Raw genomic sequence first — 14,618 nt, forward strand, 5'->3', positions numbered from 1 at the left:
GCGCATGCGCAATTGTTTTTTTATTCTGCATAGTTACCTGGGGCTTAAGGGACATTTACTAACACAGAAAACCGGGCAATTTTTTGCTTCATAAAGATCGTCATTGTCCGCTTCCACTCTATAAGAAATACCTACTTAGAGCGTCGTCTCTTTTGTGTAGTTGGTCAATTTCGAAATTGTTAGAGAGAAATTTTTCAGTTAAATAATTTAATTAACACATTTCAAAAATTTTAAAGCCGTTTTAGAACAACGTTTGCAAATTTTATTATACAGCGTGTCGGGCGCGTTAATTCATGAAAATCCAGAGAATTTTTACGTGGACAAACAAACTGATTACTTATTCAATGATACCGCTCAAAGTAGGTGGTACCTCGGCAACCAGTCGTTCTATACTTTTTTTGAAACTCACTATTGAATTTAACGACATACACACTCGGAGGAATTTTCAATTTTCAGCAAGTAATTCATTCATTCATTCTGGAATCTACTGTAACACTAATTGGAGTCTTTTTAGATTTGCGTTTTTCTTTCTCTAGGCCAGGGGTTCCCAAACTTTTCCAGTTCGCGGCGCACTTACAGATTTAGTAATTGGCCTCGGCGCCCTACTTAGCCGAAATATAGTGCAATTACACAAGGCGGGCTACGAAAATAAAACAAACTTAAATTGAGGATGACAATGTACTTAACTTAGGATTGATACAGATACAGAAGAATATGAGTAATTTCTAAAAAAAAAAGTTAATCCTCAATCTTCAATGTGACGTGTGAGCTTGATGACTTCCACATATCTTGTTAAAGCGTGGAATCAGACTTGGAAACTGTCACTCTCATTTCTTGTTCCACATTGATTTTTGAACGATATTTGCTCTTTATTACAGCTACAACCGAAAATCCTGCTTCACATAAATATGACGTTGCAAACGGAATGAAAATTCTGATGGCTTTTGAACTTAGAGCTGGATGTTCATTTGTGATAGATATCCAAAACTCCACCAAATCGGAGCAAGCGAAGTGAGTTTTGAGTTTACTGTCGCAAGAGAGTTCAATGAGACTCTTCTTCTTGTGAAGTCTAGTGGGGCTTGAGCATGGAAAGGATCTACGCAAATTTTTCGACTTCATCTTCCACAAAGTATGTCGCAAATCATTCAGTCAGTTTTGAAAGATGTTCCGTGAAAAGGGACATCAACTAATGCGAAATAGTGAGCTCATTAGAAGCCGCATAATTGCGGGAAACAGTGGATTCTGCCGATGAAGTGCTAACAGCGAGCACGATTTGAATAGTTTTTTTTTGATCCCATGAATGCCTAATAAGTTACAGTTTCCCGAGAAGAGAAAACGGGAACGCCTCACGGCGCCCCTGTTCAATTTCAAAGGCGCCGCGGCGCACACTTTGGGAACCCCTGCTCTAGGGTATATTGACCTGTAGTTTTTGTTAGAAAATTTTTTCTGTAATGAGATAAACCAAAATAAAAAGGTTTGCGAGTTCATAGTACTCCTTTCATTCCGTTTTTGGTTCATGAAAATCGAACGGCATTTTAAGCTTTTCATAAAGTAGCCACATATGATCTAAAAGCCTTGTGTTAAGGAGTAATATGCTTACTCTTTTCTGACTGCACTTTTTTTTAGTGTATTTGTGTAACAGTTAGCTGGGCGACTTCTGTCATTAAGATGGGTGCAATTTGAAATTTGTTGTGTGATTGCGATTGTTTTAAAAAAGACACATTGCCAATCACTGTTCAAACGCAAAATTTGCAGCCAGATTTATCGAATAATACTTTTTTTTTAAAGGAAATTGATGTATTCGGAAAACTATAAGTTTTGCGTAGGTTAGACATATAATAGGCTAATGACCTTAGATGTCGATGCCTTTAATAAAAAAAAAATACAAACTTTCGTTAGTAGCTATTGACTGAATAAAAAAGGTACATAGTACATCGGTAAGATTACGAATATAATATGCATGCGTGTAAACGTCTCATTTAATATAATACCGCCGATTGGTTACAATAATAAAAATGTCTAAATGAAATTCTCTTATAATCGATTAGATTTTGTTGCTAAGCTTGAACGGTCAATTGACTAATTTTGTGTATGTTATTGAAAATTGGTGTGCAAAGCTCAAACGATGCAGATTATTTAGAAATTATATTGCTAATATTCTGACGCTACAAACGTGTATGGATTGTCAATACCACGACTTCTCGCTCTGATTGATGTATAAATTGCAATAGATACACCGTAATCTGTACACTAAACAGCTTATTGAAATTAATATACCTATTTAAATGCGTTACATCGGTTTGTGTCCAAACGTTCGACGTTATATTAATATAATAATTTAAATTGAATTAAACACCGCTAAAATACAATCCGTATTCGCTGTGCAATAAAAATTCGTTTTATTCTTACATAAGTGGACTTATATAGAATGCGTCAAATTAGCACGAATACAACTTTTATTTGGATTGCTATTCTTGACCTATTTGGGTATGTCGGTATGGAACTCTAAAGTAGTCCTCGCTTCCTAAAGTTCTAGTAATGAATATCGGAACTCTTGGAGATAGTTTCACAGTGACGGTATATTGATTTGTATACTACAGCATTGTACATACCTGGTACCGTATTAGTTTACTTCTGGTTTCAATTATCACTACGATGTCAATGCCATGTTCAAGATGTTTAAGTGGTATTACGTGTAAAGTATGCAATTCGTCTTACCTTTGAATTTATTTCTTTGATCTGTGTTACTTACCCTTTGGCGAAAGTTCATAGGTAAAAAAGAAAACATGTCATATGTGATAATATATTCACTACAGTAATTGTTAACATAGGTTACAACGTAAATTTAAAAGCACATAGCGTTCTGTATTAAATATTAAGCGGTTATTCTTGATATTATTGTCTCATTTCATTGACTAGAGGTTATTGGTATAAGCTAAGGAACACACAGGTGAGTATTGTCCTACTTGAAGCCTCATTTATTGTATAGATCTAACAAAAGTGAAACAATTCACTATTAAAATAGTTTTTTTTTCGTAAAGATATGCTTCAGGAAATATGTTGTTAGGTAAACATATATTGTAGGTATATATAATATATATACATAAATTATTGTCGCGGTATTTAAATATATAACATCACATCGTTTTATACAAGATATGAAATAGGTATGTTGTTTAACACCATATGCCCCCATTGATTTTCCTTATGCGATAATTCTCATATAAAATATTGACATACCAAGAACAGTCGAGTTTAATCCAAACTATATAAGATTAAATAGTGCAATTAATGGTCCTATTCACTTTATGAGGAGTTTATTGTCATCAAAATGTCGCACGGTATGAAGGAGTGAGTGAGATGAGTGTGCTAAAATAAAGTCTGGATTAAATTTGAGAGTTCGTGTAGTAGGTATTAATTTAGTGATTGCCCACGTATCGCAATTTGGAAAAGTGCGCATTGCGTTAGTTCGAAACGTATAGTTAAAAAACTCGGACCTAAACACTAATATTCTTCGAACTAACGCAAAGCAGACCCATGCACACTATACACTAGATAACATCTTTATAAATCTATAGAAAACTATTGTTCTTTTTTTCTAATTCAATTATATCTAAGGGTATAAAATATATTTAAAGCATTGCAGAGGTCTCCAAAGTCAAAAATTTATTGTCATGATCAAAAAGGTTAGACTTCAGAGACAGCTGTATACAATACAGCAGTATGCATGATCACATATAGAGGCGGATCGCTCGAACACTAGGTGAATTGTCACAAGATATCACTAGAGAACCATTCTAATGTTACATATTGTGCGTAGCTAGATTGTATGTGCCTTACCACAGTTTTAGTGTTAGCATTGAATTGTAGAAGCAAAAAATGCCACAACCGAGCATTTTGGAACCATTTAAATTGGCGTTATCAATTTAAGGAACCAATAATATTGTCGTATTTTTGGCAAAAGATTTGAAATGAGCGGATAACTTTTAAAATATCTGTTTCTCCGCGTAGAAGAACATCGATACATTAGTCAGAGTACTGAGCGATTTGCTGTAAAATCCATGGAATATATTTTGGTACAAAAGCATAAACTCCAGGAAGATGAGGGTGAGCACATTTGATTCCCCAGCTGACGATGCCTCCTACAAACCAACTTTCTGGATCATCTTTATCGCGACATAATAGTGGACCTCCAGAGTCACCCTAATATGATTTCTAAAATATTGACCAAAGTTACATATCATCTTACCTGGCACGCATCCTTTCCGCCCTCCTTGTATCCGGCGCATATCATTCCATCCGTCACGTTCAAATCCCTGTTTTCTAACCACACGTTGCACAGATCACGGTTTAGTACTGGTACCTCCACCTTATTAATTTCCGGTTCATACTCGGACACTGAAACAAGAATCATAAAATTTCATTAGATTAATACATAGAAAAATCCTTTGACTTACATCCCGTATCCTCTTTCTTTCCCCACCCTATCACTGTGCAAATGGTCCCCGGTGGCAGTTCTTGGTCGGCAGAAGGTAAACACACAGGTAGCAGGTGCTCATGAAACGTGACTTTTGTTGACAACTGTAAGGAAATCTTAAAACTAACGTTCAATTGAAACAAAACGTGTTACTTGAAAAAGAGCTACGTCGTTATCATGTGCGATTCCTAAGTTGTACATGGGATGTGGAACCACTCTTTTTACTTTCATTTTTTGACCGTAATACGAATGCGCGTACCTTCTTGTAATACCAAGTTGTATTGTCCACCCAGACACATCAGAATGACTAATTGAAAAAGAGATTACTAATCATCGCAGTAAAAATGCCGACTATTTACTTTCCAACGCAGTGCGATGCTGTTAATACCCACTGATCGGCAATTAACACACCCGCACAATAAAATATTTCCTCGGGTCCGCCCAAAAGAGCAGCTAGGAAAGGCCAATCTCCCGGTTTCGATTTTACACCTCCAACAATCCGTAGTGACCGTCTCTCAGCGTACGACTTCCGAGTCTTTCCACACACTGCAAAAAATTAATTTGCTTTCGTGTAATAACAAATAAGGTAAATCGATAGCGACGAAACGAGTTTTGAAATAAAAACTAACTCACTGTGGTTCGTACAGATTAAATCTACAGTCGGATATGCCGTACCGCTACACGATCCAAATTCCCTAAGCATATTCTTGGGTCGTTTATTTTGGTGCATTCTCCAAATAGCTGTTGTTTCTTGCACGGGGCGCGAAACATTAATATCCTTCCCTTTAAATAATCGACTTCCATTGGCATGTCTGTGATGTTACCATTGTGAAATATTTCAAAGGCGCTATATTTTAAACTTACAAATATCCGAGTAGAGAGCAAATTGCCGCTGGAGATGTAGCTTGATCCCAATGAGTTATGCAAGCGGGTGTCCACTTCTGAAGTTCAGGGCGAAATATTTCTAACTGGCCACGGCCCTCGTTCCCATTCCTTTCACTTAATCTTACTAAAATGTTGCTTTCTACATAAAACGGAATATTTTAAGTAAATATACTGACGGCAATTCCGTTCATCCTGTGCTAGCGGGCAGTCAATTTTGCCGTCGCACATTTGCTCTTGCGCTACACATTTATCGCTACCACAGTGTATCATCCCCTTTTTGCATTCATTACAATTAAGCTCGTCTGTTTGATCCTTACAATCAACATGACCATCACAAAGCCAATCTCTCGGTATACATCTTTTCACATCACACTGAAATCCCGATGGGCATACTGAAAATAGCGTGTGAAATATGTTTATATAATTAACTATAACGAATTACTGGGCTTTTGGGAACGAATTTTTGCCTCCTTTACTTCGTGGTGTCCTACACACACTTCGGGATCGGGAGACTCGGGGAACAGATAGCACTCTAAATAATCGGGTAAAGCAAGACCAAATACATCCAAAAAGAATCCGCAACGTCTTTTCATTTCTATAAAAAAGAGATCGTAGATACAGGTTTTTTTTTAAATGTGACGTGCGCACCTAAACACAGACTTCGACATGGACGAACAACAATGCCTCCCGTACCACATTTAGGGACAAAAACAGAGCAAAGAAACAACGCCGCCAATTCGTAACAACGCACATCTACTACTGCGTCATACACTTCCAATTCGTGCTGGGCGTCTGGCTGTCCAAAGTGTCCCATATAATTAGGAAACACGGTGAAGTTATAAGGAACTTTATGTTGTTGGCAAAATCCTACTATTACCGGTAAGCAAATCCCCGGAGCGGGATTAGCATCACTAGACTCAACAGTTGTAATTCCAAGCGTAATATTATTTGTAGTATTAACTATATGTACTGATGCGGGATGAGCTGTTGAAACTAATTGTTAGAATGCTTAAAATATTTTCTAAAGCTATACCTTTAAAATATGCGGCCATGCCACCACCAATTGCTATTAGAGCAACGGCGTTCATCACAACTTGAGCAAAGCGAAATTTTATTCGAACTGTTCCGATATACGGATGATTTGATGACCGTCTAATATCCCGTATAATCTACAAGAAACGAATTAAAACAATTTTTGAAAAAGTCTAGCCCTTACTCTGTGATGTAAAGACATATTTGATCCATTGTGAAACCTAACTATTGTCTGCAAACTAGCTGGGGTAGACGCACTTTTAGTTAACGGGGAGTTTGTACTTTCTTCTTGTCCATTTCCGTTCGCTGTTTTTACTTGCGTTGAAATTCTATTTGGCGTACGGGGAGGTAATAAAGGCGTCTCCATAGTTTTGCTTGTGTAGCTTGGGGAAGAAGTTTGACTAAAACTGTCGCTTGATATGCTAGAGTCTTGTCTGACGCTGCCTTTGTTTGCCTGCTGAGGAGTTGCCTTAATCGTTGATCCAGTGGATGGCTTTTGAGTGATTTTTGTAACAGGTGGTGGCGGGGGTCCCGCCGGAGGGGGCGGAATTTTACCAAATTGGTGCATAAGATGATTATCGAATTGAAATACACAATCGTTACTACCAATTTGGGGTTTTCCAACGACATGTTTAGTTGGCTCTATCTTTGACTTTGGATTGTTCACTAATTTGTTAGCTAGTCGAGATCCGGGACTTCTGGGGGGAGGTGTCGGAGGATTGCCCCTGCTTTTTTGAGTCGGGGGGACGATAAGCAACGGATTATTACTTGTGAAGTTTGGTTGAACGTTTCCGGGAGCCGGTGTTTGCTCAAAAAAGCGTTTAGGAACTGCAGGGGGCCTTGAAGATTGGATAGGTGGTGGAATCTGCATAAAGTTACATTACTGTCGGTGTTTGAAAGTAATTGATGTAACTTACGGTAGGGATCACTTCACTTGTTGAACAATTATGTGCAGAGTGTCTTCGAGAGTATAAATTTGTGTTAATAGGGAGAAGTGTAAGAATAACGGGCTGAACTTGAGTAGGCTCATCACTTAAAATAGTAATTACGTTCTCCGGTGTCGAATTGTCCCATCTATCCAAATAAACAATACTAAAAGTAATATTGGAAAAAGCAGCCTTACCTCGAACACGTTTTGTTTGTTTCTAGCTGAGTGATACTATGTCGATGTTGGCCACGCATATTTTGTCGTGCTACAGCATATTTTATTTGCACGTTGATGGCTTCTTTTACCTGTATAAGAATTCAGTAGGTTTTTATATTAAGAGAAAAAATATTTAGATGTAACTAACTTGTACGGATATTTTCAAAAGTTATCGTTATTAAAAATTACCATGATTGATACCTATATGTACGGTCACTGACCTACACCACATATACGACTCACCTGTAGCGGTGTGCGCGTGTAACTCGCGTGGTGTCAGCGATACGTAGCAACTACAGCGTGGCGGCATGTGTGTACTACATAAGATTGCTACGAACTACGAGTTTGCGCTACAACCCGGCCGCGAGCCCCCACCCTGGATAACGCTCGATGCAGCGCGGATACCCGCGGACGGCGTAAACTTACCTGTATTTTAAAATTTGTGATGAATATTAAGATTAGATCGATTTGCTTTTGAGGAAATTATCCCTAATTCAGCCAAACATTTTTCAACCATGTAATTTACTTCCTCTGCGAGAATAATGAAATTAGGTTTCGTTATCTTACAGATTACTATAAGTAAGGGAAAGTTGTCGTTTCAATTTACTGTGTAAATTATTTCTATTAAAAATCGATTGCAGCGTAATAAGTTACTTAAACGTATAGCCCTAAGCTTAAAGAGTCAATCTCTTACGCTTGCTTTCTCGAAAAAAAATTCAATTTTGCTCGCTTCTTTTACATGGCGTGGCGTAACTAATTTACATAGGTTCTTATTTAATTGTTACGTAAACATACATGTGCGGTTTTATTTCACTTATTCGGCTTCATTTTATTAAATATTTACCCGAAAGGGGAAAGTGAGAAAACTTTTGCTTTTGAACGTTGATAAGTGCGCTAAACATGTTTACATTTAAATGAAAGCTACTGAATTCCATACAAGTTTATTACATCTAACTTCTCTGATTACTACAATATTCGCACATTTGAGCATTTCATCTTAATTAATTTACCCTTTCTCTTACGCGAAAAATGTTCAACTACATTTACCTGCTTCGGCCACCGTCACTAAAAGTTCCAACAGTCACTATTGTAACATCACTAAATTAAATTAGTTTTTGACAGTGTCTATGAATTCGCGACTTGATTTAATTAAAACTCGCGTGCTTGCGCAATAATTAAACTAATCTAGACGATGAAATGCCCTAATATGAGTTTCAAATTATATCAATCCAGGTTGTTTAAATCTCAAGTTTGTTTTGATCTTTTTTACCGGTTTCACCCTGTAGGTATCCAATAAACGTACCATATTAGATCTGTGTTTATATGAATTATTGCTGTATATTTATTGAATGATACGGTTTAATGTTTTTACATGTAATTATTGCACTAAATTCCCGTCTGGGAATCATACATTATACCTACGTCTCTGTAGCGTAAAAGGTAAAACCGTGAAGTTAAAATAAAATTAATTTGGTAGACCACGGAATCGCGTAATTAAAAAAAACCCAGAAGGCTCACAATTACTGTTGAAAATAGCTTTCAGGAAGATTTAGGCTTCTGATTTTCTTAAGAATGATATGAATTTTATTATTCAAAATATGATTGAATTTTATTATTCAAAATATGATTGACTGACAGACTTTTTTTTACTTTTACTCACTTGATAATTGTTGAAAAATACATAATATAATAATGAACCATTTACAACATTCTCCCACCTTGGGAACGAAACCATTAGTGAACAATAAATTATAAAGACAAACGCAAAACTGGTTTAATAATTCGGCTACTTCTGCTCACTTTAGGTACATTAGCAGACTCATTACCACTGCTTGTACCTTGTGCATCATTTAAAATAGAATCATAATGCTCGTTTTCTAAAGACCCTTTCAAATCCGATGGTACACCTGATGGCGACGATGAATTTTGGTTGTCCAAGTCCTCTTTAATCGAATCAAGACATTCGGAGAGGGTAGAGTCGTTGAATTGGACGTAATACAATCCCCTTGGCAGTTTTAAGTTGCACTAGCCGAACCTGACGATCCTTTCCAGGAAATATTTCTGTAATTCTTCCTAATGGCCAGTCGATTCGTTTACCCTGATCATTACCAATCTGCACAATTTCATTCAATCGAACTTGAATATTGTTCTTTCCTTTGGAAGACAACTTCAGTTGACCCAAGTTTCTGACGATATGCAATCCGCTTATTTAAAGAAGACGAATCAATTGCATCCAAGTCGGGTACACCAATATCCCGTTGTTCTTGTAGAAAAGAATTTGGTGTTAATGGAGAGAGTTCTGATAGATATGTGATTGGCCTTGAATTAACAATGGATTCACAATCACACAAAACCGATACCAATTCTTCATAATTCAGGGAAGCTCTGCCTAGTACTCTCCGAAGTAAAGATTTCAAAATTCTTATTATTCTTTCCCAAAATCCGCCCCGCGGCGGTTGGTGGGTTAAAATACCACGTTATGCGATTAATTGCACTATACTTTAAAATAGTGGACCAGTCAATTTTTGATAATGCGTTTCGCGAACCGATAAAATTTGTTCCGTAATCACTATATACTACACGAGGGCGTCCACGACGACTGATGAATCGGCGTAAAGCTTGAAGAAAACAATTTGTCGATAACGAGGTAACAAGTTCAAAATGTACTGCGCGATACACGGCACAAGTGAAGACACATACCCAACCTTTTTGAGATACTTTCAAAATCAAAGGTCCAGCTAAGTCCACACCAATAACTTCAAATATGGCAGCGTCACGAACTCTGTTAAAAGGTAAAGGAGGACTGTCTTGTTCCATTTTGTTCAATGAGTGACGCTTGCATGAAATACAGTTAAAAATAGCACTTTTAACAGTACGACGGCCACCTATAATCAAGTAGTGTCTTAGTATGTTGAGCAGTGTTTGAACACCCACATGTGATGATTTTTGATGAAAATTGAAGATTAATTTTGCTAGGACAGGGTGTTTTGCAGGTAATAAAATTGGATAACGAAAGTCCAATTCGTCATTTCTATATGATATCTTAGTCTTCAATCGTATAATACCTTCAGCATCTACAAAAGGAGATAAAGATGACAACTGTTTTGTATCAACGAAAGAATCTTTTTGAATTAATTTCAACAGACATTTTTCAGCGATTTCTCGTTCTTCACCCGACAACACGTGAGACATATGTCTATCTTCATTGTTACGGCAGTTATATGAAAATCGTAGAATCCAACCAAAAAGAGATACTATGTCGTCATACTTAGAAAATCGTTCAGTATACCAATAGGAACATTCATAATTAACCATTGAAACAATTAATTTCTTCCGACGTTCTGCATTAATTTCATTTTCATTCAGGGCGGAAAGTTGATCAAATTCTGGCCAATTTTCTGGAAGACTATACAGCCAACTAGGTCCCTCCCACCAACGCGATTGCAACAATTGTTTTGGTGAGCATCCACGTGATGGTAAGTCTGTAGGATTTAATGACACATGTTTCCAATCTTTTTTAGATTGTTTGTCAACAGGATCAACAATGCCGATAACATCCAAATTCCATAAATTTGTAATGGTAACATCCTTACATAACATGGAGGCCACAGACATAGCAGTAATGCTTTTCTGTTTGTTCAAAATAAAATAAAACAATGTCCAACCCAAATACGTTTCTACAGCTACTGGACCACAATCTAAAACATACTTTTTGCCTGTTAGTAGTTTTCCAGCAACATCTGCGCCTATGAGTATCTCCACCGGAGTGGCGATTGTAACATCCGATATTTTTATCTGCAATCTGTCTATAAATTCGTTCAGCCATGGTCCATTAAAGACTGGTATTATATTGTCGCAGATAATCGATTGTTCTAAAACGTCGAATCGAAAAGCATACCTCTGATCCAAATCTAAGACCCTTACATCATAACATGCATGATCTTGCTCATCAGTGTTGGTACCCCCAAATAAGGTATGAATAATTTTCTCCCGCCTCTTAACGGGATACTCTAATTCTTCTGCAGTTGATCTTAAAATGTAAGAACGTTGAGAACCAGTATCCACTATAGCGCGTACTTCACGCATAGTATTATCGTTACGGATCAAAACTTTAAGAGTTTGCAAAAAAAGTGTGTGTCTGAAATATTAGACAATGCTTTTTCAACAGAGGTGGTTTGATGACTTCTTTCCACAATGTTCTCAGAAGTAGCAGCTTTATTGCTCGCTAAATTTGAACACATGAGTGGTACATGCTTACCATTACAAATGATGTATTTTAGCCTTTGACGACATCTTTTACTGTTATGTCCTAATTTTAGACAAGAAAAGCATGCCCTTTTATTGCTTTCTCCGACAGTAACATTTTCCGAGCCATAAAGCATGACTCACTAGCATGATCTTTTTCGCAAAACAAACATTTTGCAAGAGTGTTTACTAACAGTAAAGCTGCTGCAGTCGGTATCGACTCACTCGTTTTAAATTTGGGTTTCTTGTCTTTATTATCTGTCTGAGGTAAAAACCCTTCAACAGCTAAATTAATGCGTTCATCATTTTGTACCTTAGACCTTATAAAACACATGAAAGCATCTAATTTTGTTTTTAATGTTCCACCAGCATTACCCGAAAACTGAGATGATCGCTGCCAAGCTCTTAATAAATTTTCTGGCAAACAAGATTCAAACTAAAGGGTATAACATAGCGGAACATGTATCAGTTGTCACTCCAAGAGTACTTAATGCTCTTAATTGTGTTTCAATACGATCATATAAACTAGACAGACTTAGCTTTTGATTAGGAGACAATGCCTTATTTAACATAATTTTTAATAGCTCCCGTACGTAGACTTCAATTAATAGGTCTTTCCTCCCAAAACGATCCTTTAGACTTTCAATAGCTTCAGTATAATTGTCACCCGTGGGAGGAAAACTATTTAATAATTCACTTGCACGAGTACCTGAAGACATTGCCTGAATCAAATATTGAAATTTATCTTTATTAGTGAGTACATTGTGCTCGTGTATCTTACGAATTGAATCCAAAATGACAACCAATTACGTATATCACCATTGAATTTTTTAAATTCAATAGTAGGCAGCTAGATTCGGCGGAAGATCCCTTTGTTACTATGTGTTTCACTACGAACGCTTTGAGCTTCGTTATGAGCTCCATTATTACAAATTACAGCAGAAGAGACTAGTTCTTCACATTGCAGATTCAAGCTCTTAAAAGAAAACTCATACCTATCTACACATGCTATTTCCGTATCTAACTGATCCTCCGTAGCGTCAGCATCCAAAATAAATCATAAATCTCTTGATTGGCCTGTCGTAGAGATTCATCTTTTTCATGAAACAGCTCTAAATTAGCACGAATGGTAATGGTAATGTCTGGTGATTCTGCTTCTATCATCTCAGTCACTTATTTGCGATCGTCGTGAACGTCCTACGTACCGCTGAACGCGACTTCGTTGCCCGATCCATATCTTTAAAGCGTAGTCGTACAAACGAAAACGATACACAAATCGTTTAAAAATCAGCCTAAAATGTTAACAATCTTTTTGCAGAGAGATTTTACACAAACCCCTTGTCCTGTCACGGTCGCCAAATGTTGGAAGTAGCTTTCAGGAAGATTTAGGCTTCTGATTTTCTTAAGAATGATATGAATTTTATTATTCAAAATATGATTGACTTTTTTATTACTTTTACTCACTTGATAATTGTTAAAAAATACATAATCATGAACCATTTACAACGATTACTATTATGGTGGGCACTATTTTTACTCCAACGGCAAATGGCCATTGTACAGTGTGGCGCCTCAAAAACGAGACCTAAACCCCTATTCTTGAACTGCTCGAGAAAAATCGGTGAGTGTAGTGACCTTCTCATCGGTGACTCACTCGCCCAAATTTCGTAACATCCCCTAATTTTACGAATAAAAATATACAGGAGAAGTGGAAGGCAGGTATAATAATATATTTATTTATTCCGTTTTCAATGAATACAATTTTTGTGATTGTACCGATTGGCGTATTCAATTTTGTTAATTGTTAAAACTTCCTTTGCGTTCCAGTCGAAGTTTTTTGTTTAGGCGGCTTTGTTTATTTTGTATAAAGGTCTTTATTCCATTTCCGATTTGGGAAATAAATGATGTTTTGTTTTTGTTGAACCTTTAATTTATTAAATGGGAGAGATAAAAAACCTCACTACGCTTATTATTTTGTATATCGGGAAACTATTGTTTCTACGAGAGAAAAAATGAAATTGAGAGTATATGATACTCATGAAGTCGATTAAATACAGTTCTGGGCTTTTGGAGCAAACAAATTAGTTATTTATCCAACAGATCTTTATACTGATATATTTATTTATTTTCCTAGTAATATTCCTGTCACCAGCACCACGCATGTAGCAGACGGAGTAAATTGGTAGCTAATTACCGACCGATTCAAATAACTGCGCAATTTATGTGTTCGTAAATGGTATGTACCGCAAATAAAGAAGAGTTGTCATTTTTTTCCTAAACACTCTTCCTATTCATAAAAGGCACGTGGAGCGAAAGCAATTTTAGGTATTATACCCTTTCTATCTTCCGCTTTTAAAAGAACGTGTTCTTTTCCATAAGCTGCTGCACCAACACACATAAATCGATATGGTCTTAGTAAGCAGTAACGCTTTTAATTAAAATGTAGAGTTGCACTTCGTTTCAATTTAAAAGCGCATTTTTCCATTTACACCGTAGCAAAACACGTTATACTATTTACTAGGACGCACGTAGGTACCTTTCGTTCTTCCCATTATCGCAATTAGCCTATGCATTAAAATCTGTGCTGTTAAAATGAAGGACTTGAGTTACTTTAAACTCCTATACAAACTTATAAGCATGGAACGATAATATGTAATAGGTACGAGGAACGATGGATCCAACTCAAAAAAAAAAAGGTACAAAGCTTCGGATCCGTAAATTTGTAGTGTCAATTAGAGAGGATCTGATAAGTAGGTACTACCTATGGTACTACATGGCATGATTTGTATTGATTCTAATTTATTATTGTGCAATAATCGTGTTTGTGATAAATTT

General features: G+C 36.6%; 1 protein-coding gene across 3 annotated transcripts in view; it reads right to left on the reverse strand.

Annotated features, from left to right (window-relative positions):
* Positions 1-2,789: 2,789 nt before the first annotated feature.
* LOC116167417 (atrial natriuretic peptide-converting enzyme-like) overlaps positions 2,790-14,618 on the reverse strand; it is a 30,375-nt gene continuing 18,546 nt past the window's right edge. The window contains exons 2-15 of one of the 3 annotated variants that reach the window (XM_031482779.1): positions 7,518-7,627; positions 7,312-7,468; positions 6,579-7,259; positions 6,396-6,531; positions 6,011-6,346; positions 5,805-5,957; positions 5,539-5,754; positions 5,342-5,486; positions 5,111-5,289; positions 4,837-5,023; positions 4,631-4,784; positions 4,458-4,581; positions 4,250-4,398; positions 2,790-4,142 (exon numbers count right to left, since the gene is read on the reverse strand). In XM_031482779.1, coding sequence (XP_031338639.1) covers positions 3,987-4,142; positions 4,250-4,398; positions 4,458-4,581; positions 4,631-4,784; positions 4,837-5,023; positions 5,111-5,289; positions 5,342-5,486; positions 5,539-5,754; positions 5,805-5,957; positions 6,011-6,346; positions 6,396-6,531; positions 6,579-7,259; positions 7,312-7,468; positions 7,518-7,576 — 2,832 coding nt within the window. In that variant the 5' untranslated portion in view covers positions 7,577-7,627 and the 3' untranslated portion in view covers positions 2,790-3,986. Of the gene's footprint in view, positions 4,204-4,249; positions 4,399-4,457; positions 4,582-4,630; positions 4,785-4,836; positions 5,024-5,110; positions 5,290-5,341; positions 5,487-5,538; positions 5,755-5,804; positions 5,958-6,010; positions 6,347-6,395; positions 6,532-6,578; positions 7,260-7,311; positions 7,469-7,517; positions 7,628-14,618 lie in introns of those variants that run through there. The other 2 variants (XM_031482778.1, XM_031482780.1) reach the window with 2 other exon arrangements.

This window comes from Photinus pyralis, unplaced genomic scaffold (assembly GCF_008802855.1).
Source record: "Photinus pyralis isolate 1611_PpyrPB1 unplaced genomic scaffold, Ppyr1.3 Ppyr1.4_LG3b, whole genome shotgun sequence".
NCBI lineage: Eukaryota > Metazoa > Arthropoda > Insecta > Coleoptera > Lampyridae > Photinus > Photinus pyralis.